The sequence below is a fragment of the Macrosteles quadrilineatus genome, unplaced genomic scaffold (assembly GCF_028750875.1).
Source record: "Macrosteles quadrilineatus isolate MER2022 unplaced genomic scaffold, UCM_ALF_1.0 Scaffold_1__1_contigs__length_201487025, whole genome shotgun sequence".
NCBI classification, from domain to species: Eukaryota; Metazoa; Arthropoda; class Insecta; order Hemiptera; family Cicadellidae; genus Macrosteles; species Macrosteles quadrilineatus.
This window is the reverse complement of record NW_026542594.1, coordinates 51,514,089-51,529,749: the sequence shown is the minus strand read 5'-3', so window position 1 is coordinate 51,529,749 and position 15,661 is coordinate 51,514,089. Positions and strand designations below refer to the sequence as shown.

General features: G+C 32.8%; 1 protein-coding gene across 1 annotated transcript in view; it reads left to right on the top strand.

The window, feature by feature from the left end:
• LOC128982864 (nephrin-like) overlaps positions 1-15,417 on the top strand; it is a 65,187-nt gene extending 49,770 nt beyond the window's left edge. The window contains exons 10-17 of the mRNA XM_054401911.1: positions 1,398-1,697; positions 2,234-2,542; positions 7,461-7,700; positions 8,453-8,550; positions 9,223-9,361; positions 11,998-12,089; positions 14,127-14,196; positions 15,308-15,417. Of these exons, the coding sequence (XP_054257886.1) occupies positions 1,398-1,697; positions 2,234-2,542; positions 7,461-7,700; positions 8,453-8,550; positions 9,223-9,357 (1,082 nt within the window). The 3' untranslated portion in view covers positions 9,358-9,361; positions 11,998-12,089; positions 14,127-14,196; positions 15,308-15,417. The remainder of the gene's footprint in view (positions 1-1,397; positions 1,698-2,233; positions 2,543-7,460; positions 7,701-8,452; positions 8,551-9,222; positions 9,362-11,997; positions 12,090-14,126; positions 14,197-15,307) is intronic.
• The last annotated feature ends 244 nt before the right edge of the window (positions 15,418-15,661 follow it).

Genomic DNA, 15,661 nt, shown 5'->3' with positions numbered 1-15,661 from the left:
TTTTATTTAGTTTTGAATGGACGCCATTTTGAAATGACTTGATGAAACTTGACCATTTTCAACCCATGCCGAGATAATGTATTCAAGCACTTGTGTGCCAAATTTCATGAAAATCGGTTCAGGCATTCGGTCGTTATAGCCAATTCATGGGACTCAACATCCTCTTACGGCTGCCATTTTGATGACGTCATTACGGACGACCGAGGTCCTTAAAAATTGGGGTCTGGGCGGTTTTAGGTTCAGAAACTTGTGTACTATAACCACCTAAAATCGCAGCCTGTCTGCCAGAACTGAAATATTTTCCTGCTACCCAACCTGACTATAAATGGCAAATTGTTTAAGTGTCGTACGTAAAAAAATAGTTTTAACTAATTTCCCGTTTAAGAATAAGCTATTACTGTAGCTAGAAACGATGTGTATTGTTTTTTACCATCGTGATGGAAAATGTGCCCAATAAACCTTTGAACAACATATTACTGTAGGTCTCATGATAAGACCTAGACACGGGACTGATTTGCTTCGAGAGGCCAAAGATTATTTCAAATCATATACATAATTAAAAATATATCTTAGGCCTATATCCAGCATGATTGGAGTATATGAACAATTGTTGTATGGACAGTTTTATTTTGTACAAATTAGGTATTCAAATTTTAACCAGCAAAATATTAAGTCTTAAAAACCTTTCTAAACTATATTGCGGAGCTAAAGAAAACAAATAATTTTGCTGACTGAAGCGCTGCTGTATGCCTCCAGTCGGCATACAGAGAAAATAGATCCTTAGGCTACAAAGAAAAAACCGTTAATTTAAAATTTCCATCATTCTTAATGAAAATAAATAAACTGCTAAAATTAGCTTGTATATGAATATATTTGATCAAATATGGGAAATTTGTTTATTTACAATGCAATCAACATTTCAATAACAAAAACGCACCTTATTCGGTTTCCTACATTAGTAAACCCAAAACCTCATTGAAACTATGGTTGTTTTGATGTTACATCAATCTGGCTATTTTAGCGGAATAATATTTTAGTGGAAATCCAGCCAGGTAAATAAGAATTTGCTTATTCTATGGGTTTGCTGTGGCGTATTTAATTATAGTTTAGTAAAAATTAAAATCACCTAAAAATAAAATTGGTCTTAATTCCCACATATATACATAAGTATACACAGCAAAGCCTGTTTTAAATACATCTCGCTCAAAAAAAGCCTGACCGTAAAGCCGTAATCAGACAACAAATTAGCAGCATAAAAAATCTGTATTAAACATAGAAAACATAAATGGAAACATGGTTTAGTATGGATGGCTTCTTAATACACGCTTACTAAAATATTGTAGGTAAATAACTTGAGCAAAATTTACCAATGATCATAGAACGTATTTTATCCACAGTCGAGCCCAAGTGCAAAGAGAGCCAACAGAGGGTGTATGGCGCAGCTCGGCTGGAGGAGTTGGTAGTGTCGTGCGAGGTGGACGCCAACCCGTCAGCTGTGGAGTTCCACTGGCTGTTCAACAACTCAGTCATCCACGAGAAGCCTGTTGAGGGCTCGGTGTCCAGCGGAGGTGGTGGTGATCGCAGCGAAGCTCGCTACACCGCCTTCTCTGAGACCGACTTCGGCACGCTGCTCTGCTGGGCGCGTAATGACGTCGGCTCCCAAATAGTGCCTTGTGTCTTCCATATAGTACCAGCAGGTAAGTATCATGCTGCTTCCACGGTGTATTTCAGTGGTTTACTATAAATTATATACAATATTCTTAATATTTACCTGGAAATGACTGATCATATTACGACCTTACAATTACAGTGCTGAACAATGGTGAAAGGCACGCTTTTAAAACCTGTGATCATGTCTTAAAATACCTATTTTATACTTAAGAAACCATTAACTCTAGCTTAATATCGATTCCACGAGTATCCGACTAGGAGTGATAAAACACCATGACCAATCGCAGTCGTAACTTAGTGCACGTAAACTGCTGGCATAGCTTTTATGTAGGACTGCCGCAATAGTTGGTCACCATTTGTTGATAATCTTAGGTTGATAATTTAGCTAGCAATCGTCTTTCCAGGTAGTTCTTCCGGTTAACCATACAACCTAGGTGTTACCTATCGTGCCTTGGTCTATTTGGACATAAACAGATAGCTTTGGTATTATTCGCAATAGAGTGTCACCATTTGGAACAGGTTTGGGCACTTATATTAATTATTATAGCTTATGTTTTTCCAGGAGTACCTGACCCACCATACAACTGCAGTGTGGCCAATCGCAGCCAGAACTGGGTGCACGTGAACTGCTGGCCCGGGTTTGACGGTGGATTGCCACAACAGTTCACCGCCGAGCTGTGGCGGGCTGGCAAGGTGGTCAGCAACACCACTAGCAGGTCTCTGCCAGAGTTCACGTTGACCAGCCTGGAGCCCGGAGCCACGTACACTGTATTTGTGTACTCCAGCAATGTCAAGGGCCGCAGCAGTCACTCCGTCTCTGTTGAGACCTCCACTCTAGGACATACGCAGACTCATCGCAGAGTCACCCCAGGTAAATACAAAGCATATGTCATGCTGTGTAATGAATACACTACAGTACAACAGTGCAACAGGTTTTGTTTATGGGCATTATATTTTTTTGTAAAATTAGATTTATTTACAACACAACATTGTTGAAGTCCTTCTAATAAGATCACAAGCTGGGTCGTTTACGAATGATTTGACAGACGAGTTATTTGTACTGGTGTTCGTATAGTGCTTGTATTACTGGATACGAAATATGTTGATGATGTTGTTAGCTAGGTATTTGCAAGATCGGCTTAAAAAAGGCATAGGTAATTTCAAACATGATAGAAATTTTGTACACAACTAAAACAAAATTATTTATCTCTTGGTTACTCAAGGATTTAGCTCCAAAAGTGAATGCAATCCTTTGCCACAAAACAATGCGTACACAGAGTGATTTTATGTGACATTGTTTACGTGAGATAAGGAGACTTATTAGGGTTCTTATTTCTCCTTCAGCATGTTAGACAGTAATCGGATCATATAAATCTCTTGCCTTTACTAATAGCTTGACCAACATGCAAAATGTTATGCCTTAACGGAGAAAAAAGCTTAGGTTTTTATACCTGGATAATGTTATTTAAAATGTGGTTAAAATCATACATACAATTTGATGTACTATTTAACTTGGTAAGTTGACACATAAAGATTTAAAGTAGTGTAACATTAACAATGCCTATGAACTGGATAGGAACTATTGATGATTTAAGTACCTTCAGTAATCTAGTTCAAATAAAGTAGATTTTCTGTGAACTAGTTTTCAGCACATAGTTGTTTTATCATCAGGCTTCGCAAAATACAGGAAAATACGCATCAGGCCATTAGACGTCGTGGTTAAAGTTACGTGTATTTCACATGACACAAACAAGGGTACAAATTAATAAACATTTAATGATCGGTATTTCCAAAACAAAGACGCGCATATCTGAGTTCACCGGCTGCGACGGGTGGTATCTAAGCCACAACTACATGTAGCTAGAACGTTCATGTGGTCTACCTGCCCTTTGTCCTCGGTAGTGTCTAGATCCTCAGCTACTGTACTTGATTTCCGGTTATTTTATTTCAAATTAAATCGGAGTTTTGGTTGTTTTGATAGTTTAATACGTGGTCGGCGTCTTCTTTTAAAGATTTGAAGATGTAAACTCATTTATTACTAAAAAAATCAGTTTTTTTATTACTGATAATTTAAACATTGTCGTCCTAGTTTCCCATTCAATGTGATAATTTTTACTATCTCCTATAACATCCTATAACATCTCGTATACATGTAGAATTGTAGAAGGTATTGTTTTCGTCAACATTTTCGAGTTTGAGTTTTGAGTGGATGCATCCGTTTTGGGTTTCCCTGAACCCAAAAAAGTTGTTTTCGAAGTGATTTATGTGTGTATTTGTGGATGTTTACAGATCTACATACTACACCTGTTGTCAGATTTTTATGAAATTTTTTATGTAGAAACTAATCCATAGTATATTCAGGTGATTTAAAATTTTTTTTTATTTAATATTTTTTAGAAATTTTGATTTTTAATAAAATATCTGGTTTTACAATACCTTTATCAGTTCCAAAACCAGACGCGCATATCTGAGTTCGCCGGCTGCGACGGGTGGTATCTAAGCCACAACTACGTTCCAACTAGTTTTGGAACTGATAAAGGTATTGTAAAACCAGATATTGTATATATTACAGTTCCGGGGCTACAACAATGAATTTAAATGATTTTTAATGGTGATTTTTCCATAAAAGCCACAAAATAATGGAAAGTCTGATTATCTAAGAATTGGCCCGATCAATTTTGATAAAAATTTACTATGCTATACTCATTTAAATTTCGAACACAATGTTACAAATCCCATTTCCGTGAAATTTACTGTTCAAAAGTTATTGTAACTTATGTTATTTTCCCACAAAAACCCTCAAAATAACAAATAACCGGATAATTGGAAAAAAGTCGGTTTTGATAAAAATGTATGTGTTATGGTCCTTATAATTCTAAACAAAATAGTGCAACCCCCATTGCTTTAACACTAATTACTGTTCAAAGGTTATTACAACTTTTGTGATTTTTCCACAAAGTTATCGTTACTCCCACTTCTTACCCATGATAAAGGTTGTTGTCTGGCTAATGGGAAAAAGTATTTGCCAGATTGCCTATACACTTTATTAACTCTGTTTTGGGTTAAAGTATGTTTTTGTTGGGTAAAACGAGGGTTGGGTTTTGTGTTATTTTAATCGGGTTGCAAATGACCGACCGACCTGATTGGCTGATATAATGTTGATGATAACCACATACCAACTTGAACACGACAGTTTTTTTTTAGGTTCTAACTTTCATTAGAAGATTTTGATCACAATTAGTAGGTTTTCTAACTTATTTGAGGTTCTATGAGTGGGCAGTAAAATGTGTGGCTTTAAAGCAACCAACTGTTTCCTAATTGGTTTGTATAGACGGTGGTTTGTTCGGGATGTAAGGGTCGCAACTAGTTAGAAGGTCGTGCGTGTTTTTATTTAGATTTTTTTTTACTAGACCATCAACCGTTCTACTTTCATGCGCATTGGAGGGAGAATGCAGTGATCGTTTATGTCTATGTCTGTCTCATACCTTATTGATGATATCAAGGCTATTTTTTTGCTTATACTATTGTCAAACACATGGTGTAAATTTAGTTTGGGTTACAATGCTGTACCTGATTTGTAGCTAAGTGCAGTTATATAATTAATTAGATGTCTTATTGATGTTCATTTTTGTGGATTTTCTGAAGAGCTTTAAAAGTAGAGGCGTTTTGGTTCATTGTCTATATGAATTTAACTGAATCCCTGTCGAAAAAAACCTTGACTTTATTTAATTTATTTTCATAGAATCTTTGTTAATAGTTTTTCTCTTATTTGTTACGATGAAATCGTTAACTATGTTAGAGTAATGGTCCTTGGAATAATTATGATATGATTTCTTTTTACATTACTAGCTCTTACCCACGGGCTTCACCTCGTTTGACTTCATAAGTATTAATAAAACTACCGGTATTGATTTATAAGTTATAAATAAAATACTTATAATATTTATTGGTTATTTATTGAATTATTTATTGCATGTTAATATTTATATAATTATTTATTTACCTAGTTATTAGTAAAACTAATTTACCAACCTTGGTTTTTTTTGCATGTACATAAATTGTATTTTGGAAATGTATTTTTTTTTTTTTTGTACCCCTTGTGGGAAAAATCAATAAAGAATGATGATGATTTGTTAAGTTAAGGGTACTTACGTATTAAACGGAGGCCACATTTTGTCAGCGCGCTGCGGCGGTTATGTTAGGTTGGGTTATCATAATAGAAAGTATAACTCGTCTGGTATCGTTCGATTCATAACGAAGCGAGGAAAGTCCTACACACATAATATTTACGATAACCCAACCTAACATAACCGCCGCAGCGCGCTGACAAAATGTGGCCTCCGTTTAATACGTAAGTACCAAGTTAAGTTATAAACAATATATAAGAATAAACAAAGCGGAATACAGTAAAACAAACAAATAATCGCACCTGATTTTAATAAGGTAATAATTTGAAAGAATAACAAACAAATAAGTACAGCTGAGATATTTTTAACATTAGGTATATGGAAAATTCCCTTTAAAATTTAATTACGACCTTAAAGGGCAATATATGAAAGAATGGATAGTTTTGTGCATTGAGAAACGGCATTCCTTTGTATTTCAAATATAATATTGCCATGGAACTTTGTAAAGTAAACATTTAATGTTGAAAAATTACACATTCTGATTGAAGTGACAATTAGTTAAAGTAATTAAGCTCATAGAGAACATAGCCAGTGAATAATTTATCGCAAATCCATCTCCTGCACACTGTAATCTGCTATGCTTCATGTAAACAGCTTACGCTAATACCAACAATGAAACACTCAATTAGATCCTGAATGTTTTGAATTATTAAAGTGCTATCACAATAAACTCTTATTTACAACCTGCATGAGAAATAATATTACATGTTGTTTTGCCAGACACAAGAAATTGTGACACAACTTTATGGCTAACTCAAGTTTTCTTTTAACAGACTTTAAACAACTGCCTAAGGATACATAATATATTTATTTTGAGATTCTTTGATATGTAGAAATATAGGCAATCGACTAATAAAAGTAGCCTACTCTTTGTGTTTGATAAACCTGTTAAATGAAACTGAAAACTAACGTAATATGAACAGAAAATTTTAGTTTTAATTTCGAAGCTCTAGTTGTACTGAAAAAAATAACATTGATCAAGTATCGATATAATTTTACTTATAAAAGGTTTCAATTTGAACAATTATACCTAATAAAATGACTATTAAATAGAGATTTTACACCAATAAACATAATCTTTGTTGTAATTTAAAAAGGGATTTTTAGATAAATAAATGGTTATAATGATATTAAAGTTTCATTAAAGAGCAAAGTGATATTGTTCACTGATTACACGGTAGTTGTGACCAGCGGCTGCACGTAGGATTAGGTGTGATTCTGCATCGTCAGGTCTTCACAAATTAAAATCTTTTTGGTAATATAACTGTTTTGTAAAACTTGAGATATAAAACTCTCTGTTGTGGCTGTATTGCCTGAGAGGATCCATCCCGCATTGATAAAAGTACTGTACTGTGCATTTTAAGGATTCGATAATCCACACAGTAGTGTTTCCTGAAATTATGATAGGAAACAATTACATTCACAGCATTCACGCATTTGCTTCTCAGCAAGTGTCTGTATCCATTCAGTATTCATTTAAGTAACCATCTTATAAACAATGTGGAGAGGCCTTCAACCAGCAACAACAAACGCTCTCGCACCCTATAAAATTTGCTTCTGTCATCATTTTTATGAATCTATAATTTGTGATGGTGACTGCAGATTCCAGTCTGCCCACCATGAACCCACTGCTACTGGTCATCTCAGGCATAGTGATCGGCGTGTTGCTCATGGTCGGACTGGTCCTGGTGGCGATCGTTTGTGTCAAGCGACGGTCCATCCAGGGGTCACCAGAGGTCAGCTCGATACAGCTGGACAAGACCCACTCTCTCTTGTCCATCACCGTGCCTTCCACCACACACGAGGACGACTGCAACCCTGACGTCATACCTCACAAGACCGGTGATTGCCTCTTAAACTCGACCAACTAAACAATTACAATTAACCTCATATCAAGAACAGTATTTACTAAATTACAGGGCTAATATAATGCTAGTTACTAAGAAATCATTTAATGTTATAGTTTGATAACTAACAACAAAGGCAATAATATCTTCAATCTATAATAAGTAGGTTTGATAAAACTACTGCGTCCAACCACATCTAACCTTTATAATTACTAAAGGGTATTAACATTCTGTAAAAAAAATATATTTAACTTCTAAAAGTCGCAACGCTCCCTGCTTCTTTAGTAAGCTGAAAACGGCAGGGCTTAGGTCATTACTATCCAAAATGAGTATATATCGATTGTTACTGATCATTAAGTCAGTTTTTGGACTGTTTACTACTTTGGTAAAATGTATGCGAGATTTTAGTATATGGCATGGGAAAGAATTATTAAGTATTTGGAAAGTCCTACGATTTTATTATTGCTTAATAGTATTTTCGTATCTCGAATTTTTCCACGTACTAAAGTACGAGTTTTGTGTAGATTGAGTAGTGGTGCAGTAAAGGATAATGAAGAGTGTTAAAAGAGTAAATTGAACTATCGAATTACCTTATGTCATTATTTTTATCAATATGTGTGTTATGGTGACTGCAGATTTTAATCTTTCCACCATGAACCCAATTCTACTGGTCATCTCAGGAATAATGATCGGTGTCCTTTCATTGTGTAAGCGTACTCTCTCATCTTAATTGTGTGTTATATAAAGAAGGAGAGACAACCCTGCTGTCAGACACGGGTGAGGCCATTATTGAGGCCCAGTGGATCTCAGCCACCGGGATCAGTGCAACAGTAGCACTGCCTAAGGTAAATTTACATTTGTTTCAATACTATATTGTTTAAACTATTCTCTTCTCTCAAATAATTGAAGTCATGCGATAGTGTAACGACATTGTAACTTTCCTAAAATACACAGGACCTTCTTGATAGAGAATACTCTTCCTTTTGAAGAAACCTAATCTTGTAGCACAACAACCTTTACAATAATTTACACTTTGTAATATAAAATGCATTTAAATATACGTTTGTAGTTTACACAACTCATTTTTAAAGATAAATTGTTCTTAACTTAAACACCATTTTGAGTTTCCACGAGCAAAACCTCTTAACACTTTTCTTTCTAATCATTATGTATATTTGTTGTTAAATGATCAAGCTTACTTATTTTTTTGTAGGTTTTGTATTTAGATTCTATTTTGACTCTAATTCTTAACTTCTATTCACTGAGCTACTGTCAGACTATAATTCTGTATTAGCTAAGCAAACATAGTATCTGGGTCAATCATGTATATGACCAATGAATAATGAATGATGTCTTGGGATGTATTGGCGTTGTCAAATTCATTAATATCGCTAACTCGTATTACATTGGCTCAACCTCTTGTAAAATTTGTTGATCAGGCTTTGTTGATCCATTTGTCTGGCAAATTAAAGGTCAAATAAATGAAGCTTCCAGCGTTGATCCTAGTTTGTGTGTAGGAGGCGCTACTGCCGGATGCGTGGGGCGTCAGTGTGTGGCCGAGTGGTACACCTCTACAGAAGCTAGTAGTCCAAGGGCCTGTGCAGCGCAACGCCGGCACACAGACACTGGTACACAAGGAGAGCACCGTCTAGCAAGGTAAAACGATACTCTTTTTATACTGATTGAAAAGTTATTGATATTATAAAGAATAAAAGAATAGGCTAAATTTTCTAGATAACAGGCATTTTGATTTACTGCTAAGGCAGACATGCTTTCAGGAAGCGCTACCTAAATGATTGATGTATTTATTACGTGCTCATTTTTTGCCTTTATACACCAATATCGATTGCCTCAAAACAGGTGGATTTCGTTCATTCAATATTTTTTTATTTACTAAATTCAATAATTTAGTAACTAATATTACAATTAATTGACACACTTATCGCGCATTTTTTTTAGTGCACACCTCATGTACTTGTACAGGTTATTATAAACACTTACACACGAATGTCAGTAGTACCAGAGTAGGCCTACAGAATAGATTTTCCATGAAGTTAGCTTGCTTTGGCAGACATTTCTTTTAGCGTCCAGACGAAATTACTAATTTTAAACAACAACATCAGCAGAGCAGAAGAAACAGCAAATTGCGATTATCCTGATGATAATTTCATTATTTGACCTCAATTACTAAGACATCACCAGTAAAAGAAAATATGAAAAATGTTAGTAGATTGAAATTAAAAACTAGAATGATTACACAAAATCGGGGTAATCAACCATGGCGTAGATAGCTCTAGAAATCATTATTGTAACACAATAATAAGACGGTTATATAATATGCACTAGATTTATGTTCAGTCAATAATGTATATAAGACCAGCTATAGCTCAAACGAGGTTAATACTTTTGCTAAAGGCATTTTTTCTAGAATGATGCAGTACACCGGAAACATGCCATTTCTATCCTAATATAAAATTAAAATTCATCTTGTAAGCAAACATTGTTGTGTAAGTTAATAAATTCATTGCATTAAATTTAGGGTACTGTTTATCAAACATTGCTTAAAGAAGAAGTAAAGGTCAAAATCGTAAAAAAATCTAAAAAAAAATATTTACTAACAATATTGGAGTTACTAGGTGTATACAAAACTAATGTTGTTGTGGATTTGGTTCAAGAGTTTATTTGAAGTTTTTCTATAAAACCTTTCCTAACAAATCCTGAGATTTTATGTCAATATAATGAGGGTTAAATCATGTGACACAAAATAAACTAAATCACGTTGGTTGTGTAACAGAAGGGCTGTAGTTAAAAACATATCAGCTATAACAAGGATTAAACATTTATAATTTTAACAATGGACATTTATGGCGCTAGTAAATTAAATGAAACAACACTAATTGTTCACTCGGTTATAACCGCCTTGAAATGTATTGTTAAGTTTTGTAGCAGAGTTATTGCTGGTGTATTGCTTTATACATTTGTACCCTATATTTATACAGTATTCGGATTATCAAAAACCCTAAATTAATAAAGTGAATGGACATTTAATATAATATCTAGTTGATGTTATAAATAGTGAGAGAAACTGTACATTCCTTATTGTACTTTAACAACTATCTTTCCTCGTGGTCATTTACCCAAAAGGGCTTTAATGATAATCTGTATTGTAATAAATGAAAGTGTAATACTCAAAAAAAAATCATTACTTTATGTAAATAAGGTGTGTGGATAGTTTCATTTGCTAAAACCTAATCTTTCTCTAGGTACCAGTAATTCAAATATATTGAAGTCATGTTCATAGTTTAGATAAACGGAAATGTCAAGGTTTTACCTTTAGCTTATATCGTCTGCTAAATGTATCTAACTAACCCTTTCCACCAGAGAAATCACAGGAAAGATATGAAAAAGTATACATAAGGTTTACGGATTGGTACAAAGTACAAGTAACGAAGTATTTATTAATATATTTATCAGAGAAACCTAAAACCGTAATACCATACGATGTGAAGTAGATCTTCAATGAAAAAGCGTGGTCTAAAACTGTGAGAAACGTGGATGTTAAAAAACTCCAGAGAAATTAAAACGAAAGATAGATCGTCGCCAACAATGATAACTGCATAATGAAGATAACCTCAAACTTTTTATTTCTATGTTGTTATGTAGCTTTACTATGACAGATTATATTTTATTTTGATATTTTTTTTATATACATAAAAGTTTTAATATTACTGAGATCTGTTATTCCGTATGTGTATTTTTGAGTCCTGGTGATAAAGTATCGTTCATAACTCTACCGTAAGTAATTTTCCGGCACTTGCTCCATTATTCCCCTTGGTTCTATTAATGAAATATAATATCGAATCATTTGGATGACATGTTTACTACTAAATTAGGTATTGTGATACTTATGAATCAAGGTGGCTTGAAATTAAATCAATATTTTATCCTACTTTATTGGTTATTGGTAATATTCACAATGTTTTATTTAAATTTGGGTATTGTTTTTTTAAGAATTATTTTTTTGCTATTTTTACCTGTATTTCCAAATTAATTATGAGTTTCTGAATTATTGTATTGATAGAAAAGACTTCTTAGGTCAAATTACTTTATATGGTAACTCTGTAATGAGATTATATTTTAAAACACAAACTAAATCAATTTGACGTAGCTACGTAAATAACCTATAATGAATTTTAGTGGCAAGTGAATTTTACGTAAAACATTATTGTTCCAGAGAGTAAAAACTGAGCGTTCAAATTTATCTTATAAATAACTTTGACATGTTTTTATAGAGCTTCACGAGGCCTCTCAACGCACCACTTAGGTTGAGGACTCGTAATGAGTTAAAATGGTCTTTCCACGGACGGATACATGAGTTAGAAAGGTGAGGCAAAATAATATTTTCCAGCAAATAATTCAAAAATTATTCCTTTATTACCTTATACTAAACCTAGTTTACGTTTCATTAAAAGAAGATCTGTTTGACGAATTTTCTTATGGCTATTTATTTTGGAAATGCATGAGTAAAAAAGTGTAATGTTTTTAAATACTCTCTTAGTTTATAGTCATATAAATAAAGTTCTTACAAATACTACGATGAAAAAAGTTTTGTTGAGCTTCATTTGCCCAAAAGGCATTGTTTTTTATAAAACTTTATAAGGAAGAGAATAATTTTAATATAAAAATTAAACTAAATTAGAGAAAAGAAATACTAAATATATTGAAAACTTTAGATCTCAGCGGCAGACACTACGATATGGAGTACCCCAGGGATCGATCTTGGGGCCTCTTTTGTTCCTCTGTTACATTAAGGGGTTACCAGAGATGATCCCGGTCAGTGATGGATCTATGTGTCTGTATGCTGATGACTCTAATGTTTTGTTTTCAGGAAAATCCAATTTAACTATTGAAAAATCCTCAAACAGGAGTCTCCTCTCTATAAAAAAGTTTTTGGATGAAAGAAATCTGCTTATCAGCACAACAAAATCAAATCTAATATCCTTTTCAACTAAACAATCAATAACAGCATTTGAACCTAATATTTTTATAAAAACAGACAAAATTGACCAGGTAAACCAAAATAACAGCATTTGAACCTAATATTTTTATAAAAACAGACAAAATTGACCAGGTAAACCAAACAAAGTTTGTGGGACTGGTTATTGATGAAAATCTATCTTGGGATAATCACATAAACTATGTAGTAAATAAATTATCATCTGGCATTCATGCCTTGCGGCTGATGTCCAAGGTTTGCAACTTGGAAACTCTTAGGATAATCTATTATTCTCTAATTCATTCCCACATATCCTATGGAATCGCCATTTACGGAGCAACAACTAAGGCAAATTTGGATAAAATACTTATAAAACAAGAAAAAGCTATTAGAGTGATCATGAAATTAAAAAGAACAGATTCAGTTAAAAATATCTTTCCTGAATTGGGTGAATTAACAGTTTACAGTTTGTATATATATGAGACAATAATTTATGCAAAACAATTTCATTTATTATCCACTGCAAGTAAATATAACACACGCTTTCAAATTAACCTTCCTAGACATAATTTAGAATTCTATACCAAAAAACCTTCATATGCAGGCTTAAAATTTCTTCAAAAATTACCGATTTCACTTAAAAAAGAAAATAATACAAACCGATTCAAAAGCCTACTAAAAGACTTGTTGATAAGAAACCCATTTTATTCCATCAAAGAATTTTGAAATTGTAATCTCGAAACGACCATTTGAATTCCAGTTACTACCTAGTTTTACTCTAATGTAACCTTCTAAGATTTTGTGATTTTTTAAAGTTATAGCACTCATTTTTAGTTTTACTATATAAATCCTTTGTGAATGATTTTAATTATTTAGTTTATAATTTTTTGTTTATGTTAGTTTAATGACGCTATTCATGACATATTGTCTAAACTTTGTGAATAAAGAATATTTGATTGATTGATTGATTGATTGATTGAAGTAGATTATTTTATATTTTTAAATGAGTTTGGGTGAATTTGATACTCGAATGATATTTTTCAGGTATGAAATCAAATTATATTTAGTTAGTTTATATAAAATAAAATTTCTTGATTTACTTCCCGCGCATATCGATTTTATTGGTTTTTTTTATACTGGAAACAAACTTGGGCAGTGAAATATAAAAATAATTGTCCGCCTCTTATGCTTTAATATAATTAATTATTTAGTATTTATTTTTTGAAACCATTTACTCATTAGTAGAAAAATTATGACCAATTTTTTTAAACCAAATTTCCATCTAAGTTCGCATTAAGTGAAGGGGCTAATTGACATGTGTCAATAAATAGTTCATTAACTATTTATTGACACAGCTACATAATCATAATTCAATGGCTTAAACCTTATGCGAGCTGTGAAAACTACATTCTATGTTTGTTTTAGATGACATTCCTATTCAGCGAGACAGGGATAACTTGCCCAGTTCGTTGTAGAGTGGTTTTGCTAGGAAAAGGTAAGAAAATCACAATATCTTGTTAGGTTTTGTATGTTTTGTCATAGTTTGAGTTAAGAAACTATTGCAGTATAACATAGGCCAGCAGTAAACTCCTGTACATCTTAAAATAGAAGATGTACACCAAAACTAATATCGTACAATATTTGTTATGCAATGCATATACAAACATTGGAATGAAACACAGTAGATTGTCATGGCCTCTATGAATGGATGACACTCACAACAGTTTCCTTATAGAATAATAGTACAGAACTGACCTAGAACATGCGAATGCCCGTTTAAAACCCTATATAGAGAATATACAGCTGTATATGGGACATGTGTACTTTTGTAAAATTTGTAATTTTTTTAAATAGTGTGACCTTTTAAGTTACTAACGTGAAAATTAACATAAGTTTGAGTGATCGCATTCGACGCACTATAATTTTAAATTCAATAAATTTTATACACTTTTGAAGGCTTGTTTTGTTTATTCAAGTTAACCAACAGAAGGATAGTTGAACTAACGTAGTGTAACTTTTTACCCAGGTATATAATGTATATATATATATATATTTTTTTTTAACTAGGCTAATGGCTTTGCTCACCGGTAAGCTGCCAAATACCTCTTTGTGCCTTTCTTACTAACCATACCTTAAGTATTATCAGGATCAAATGAAAAAAATATTAAATATATTTTGATTTTATACCTTAACAATGTTATTCGTGTGCAAGTTTACCGATGTTATGCGATGAATATGACATTAAAACACTGATTATCTTACTAATATTATAAATGTGAAAGTTTGTTTAACAATATGGTTAGGTTTATTGGTACAATATTATCAAATCATATTACTGGTTTTAAGTCCCTATCGTAAATGTATCCATGATTTAATTTTAGTATAAAAATTATATTTTTGTTTATAAAAGTCTTTGTTTTGAGTTAAAAGATGTTCTTGCAGGATGCAGAAGTAAACTGCATAACATAGTAAACCTAGGATTTAAATTATAATTTACATAAACTAATTTATTCCTGATTCAGTGCCGTTTTCCCTTATTGTATTTAAGGTTGTTCTCAATGACTTGACATACAATATGTTTGAATGTGTTTTATTTTTATTTCTAGATAGTAAGGGGAAGCACTAGAGATGTGTCTACCCCCAGCAGCGCTGCAGAGTGCCGGTGATTTATGCTGTGATAGTTTTTACGTAACCACTTTATTTTATAGAAGAACACTAAAGTATTTTTTTAAGATTGTGATAAAATTATTACTAAATGATATGTAATAAAAACTAATCAATAAATAAATGTTTTTGGGTTTAAATAATAAAACTCTTTTATTGATAGCGTTTTATATTTTATAATAAAATATTAGTTTCATATAATTATCCTGTTCTGATTTTATTGGTCCTTATCACTTGTGGTTTATATAAAACTTCCAAACATATTATTCCGATGAAAAAATACCCCCGCTGCAGCA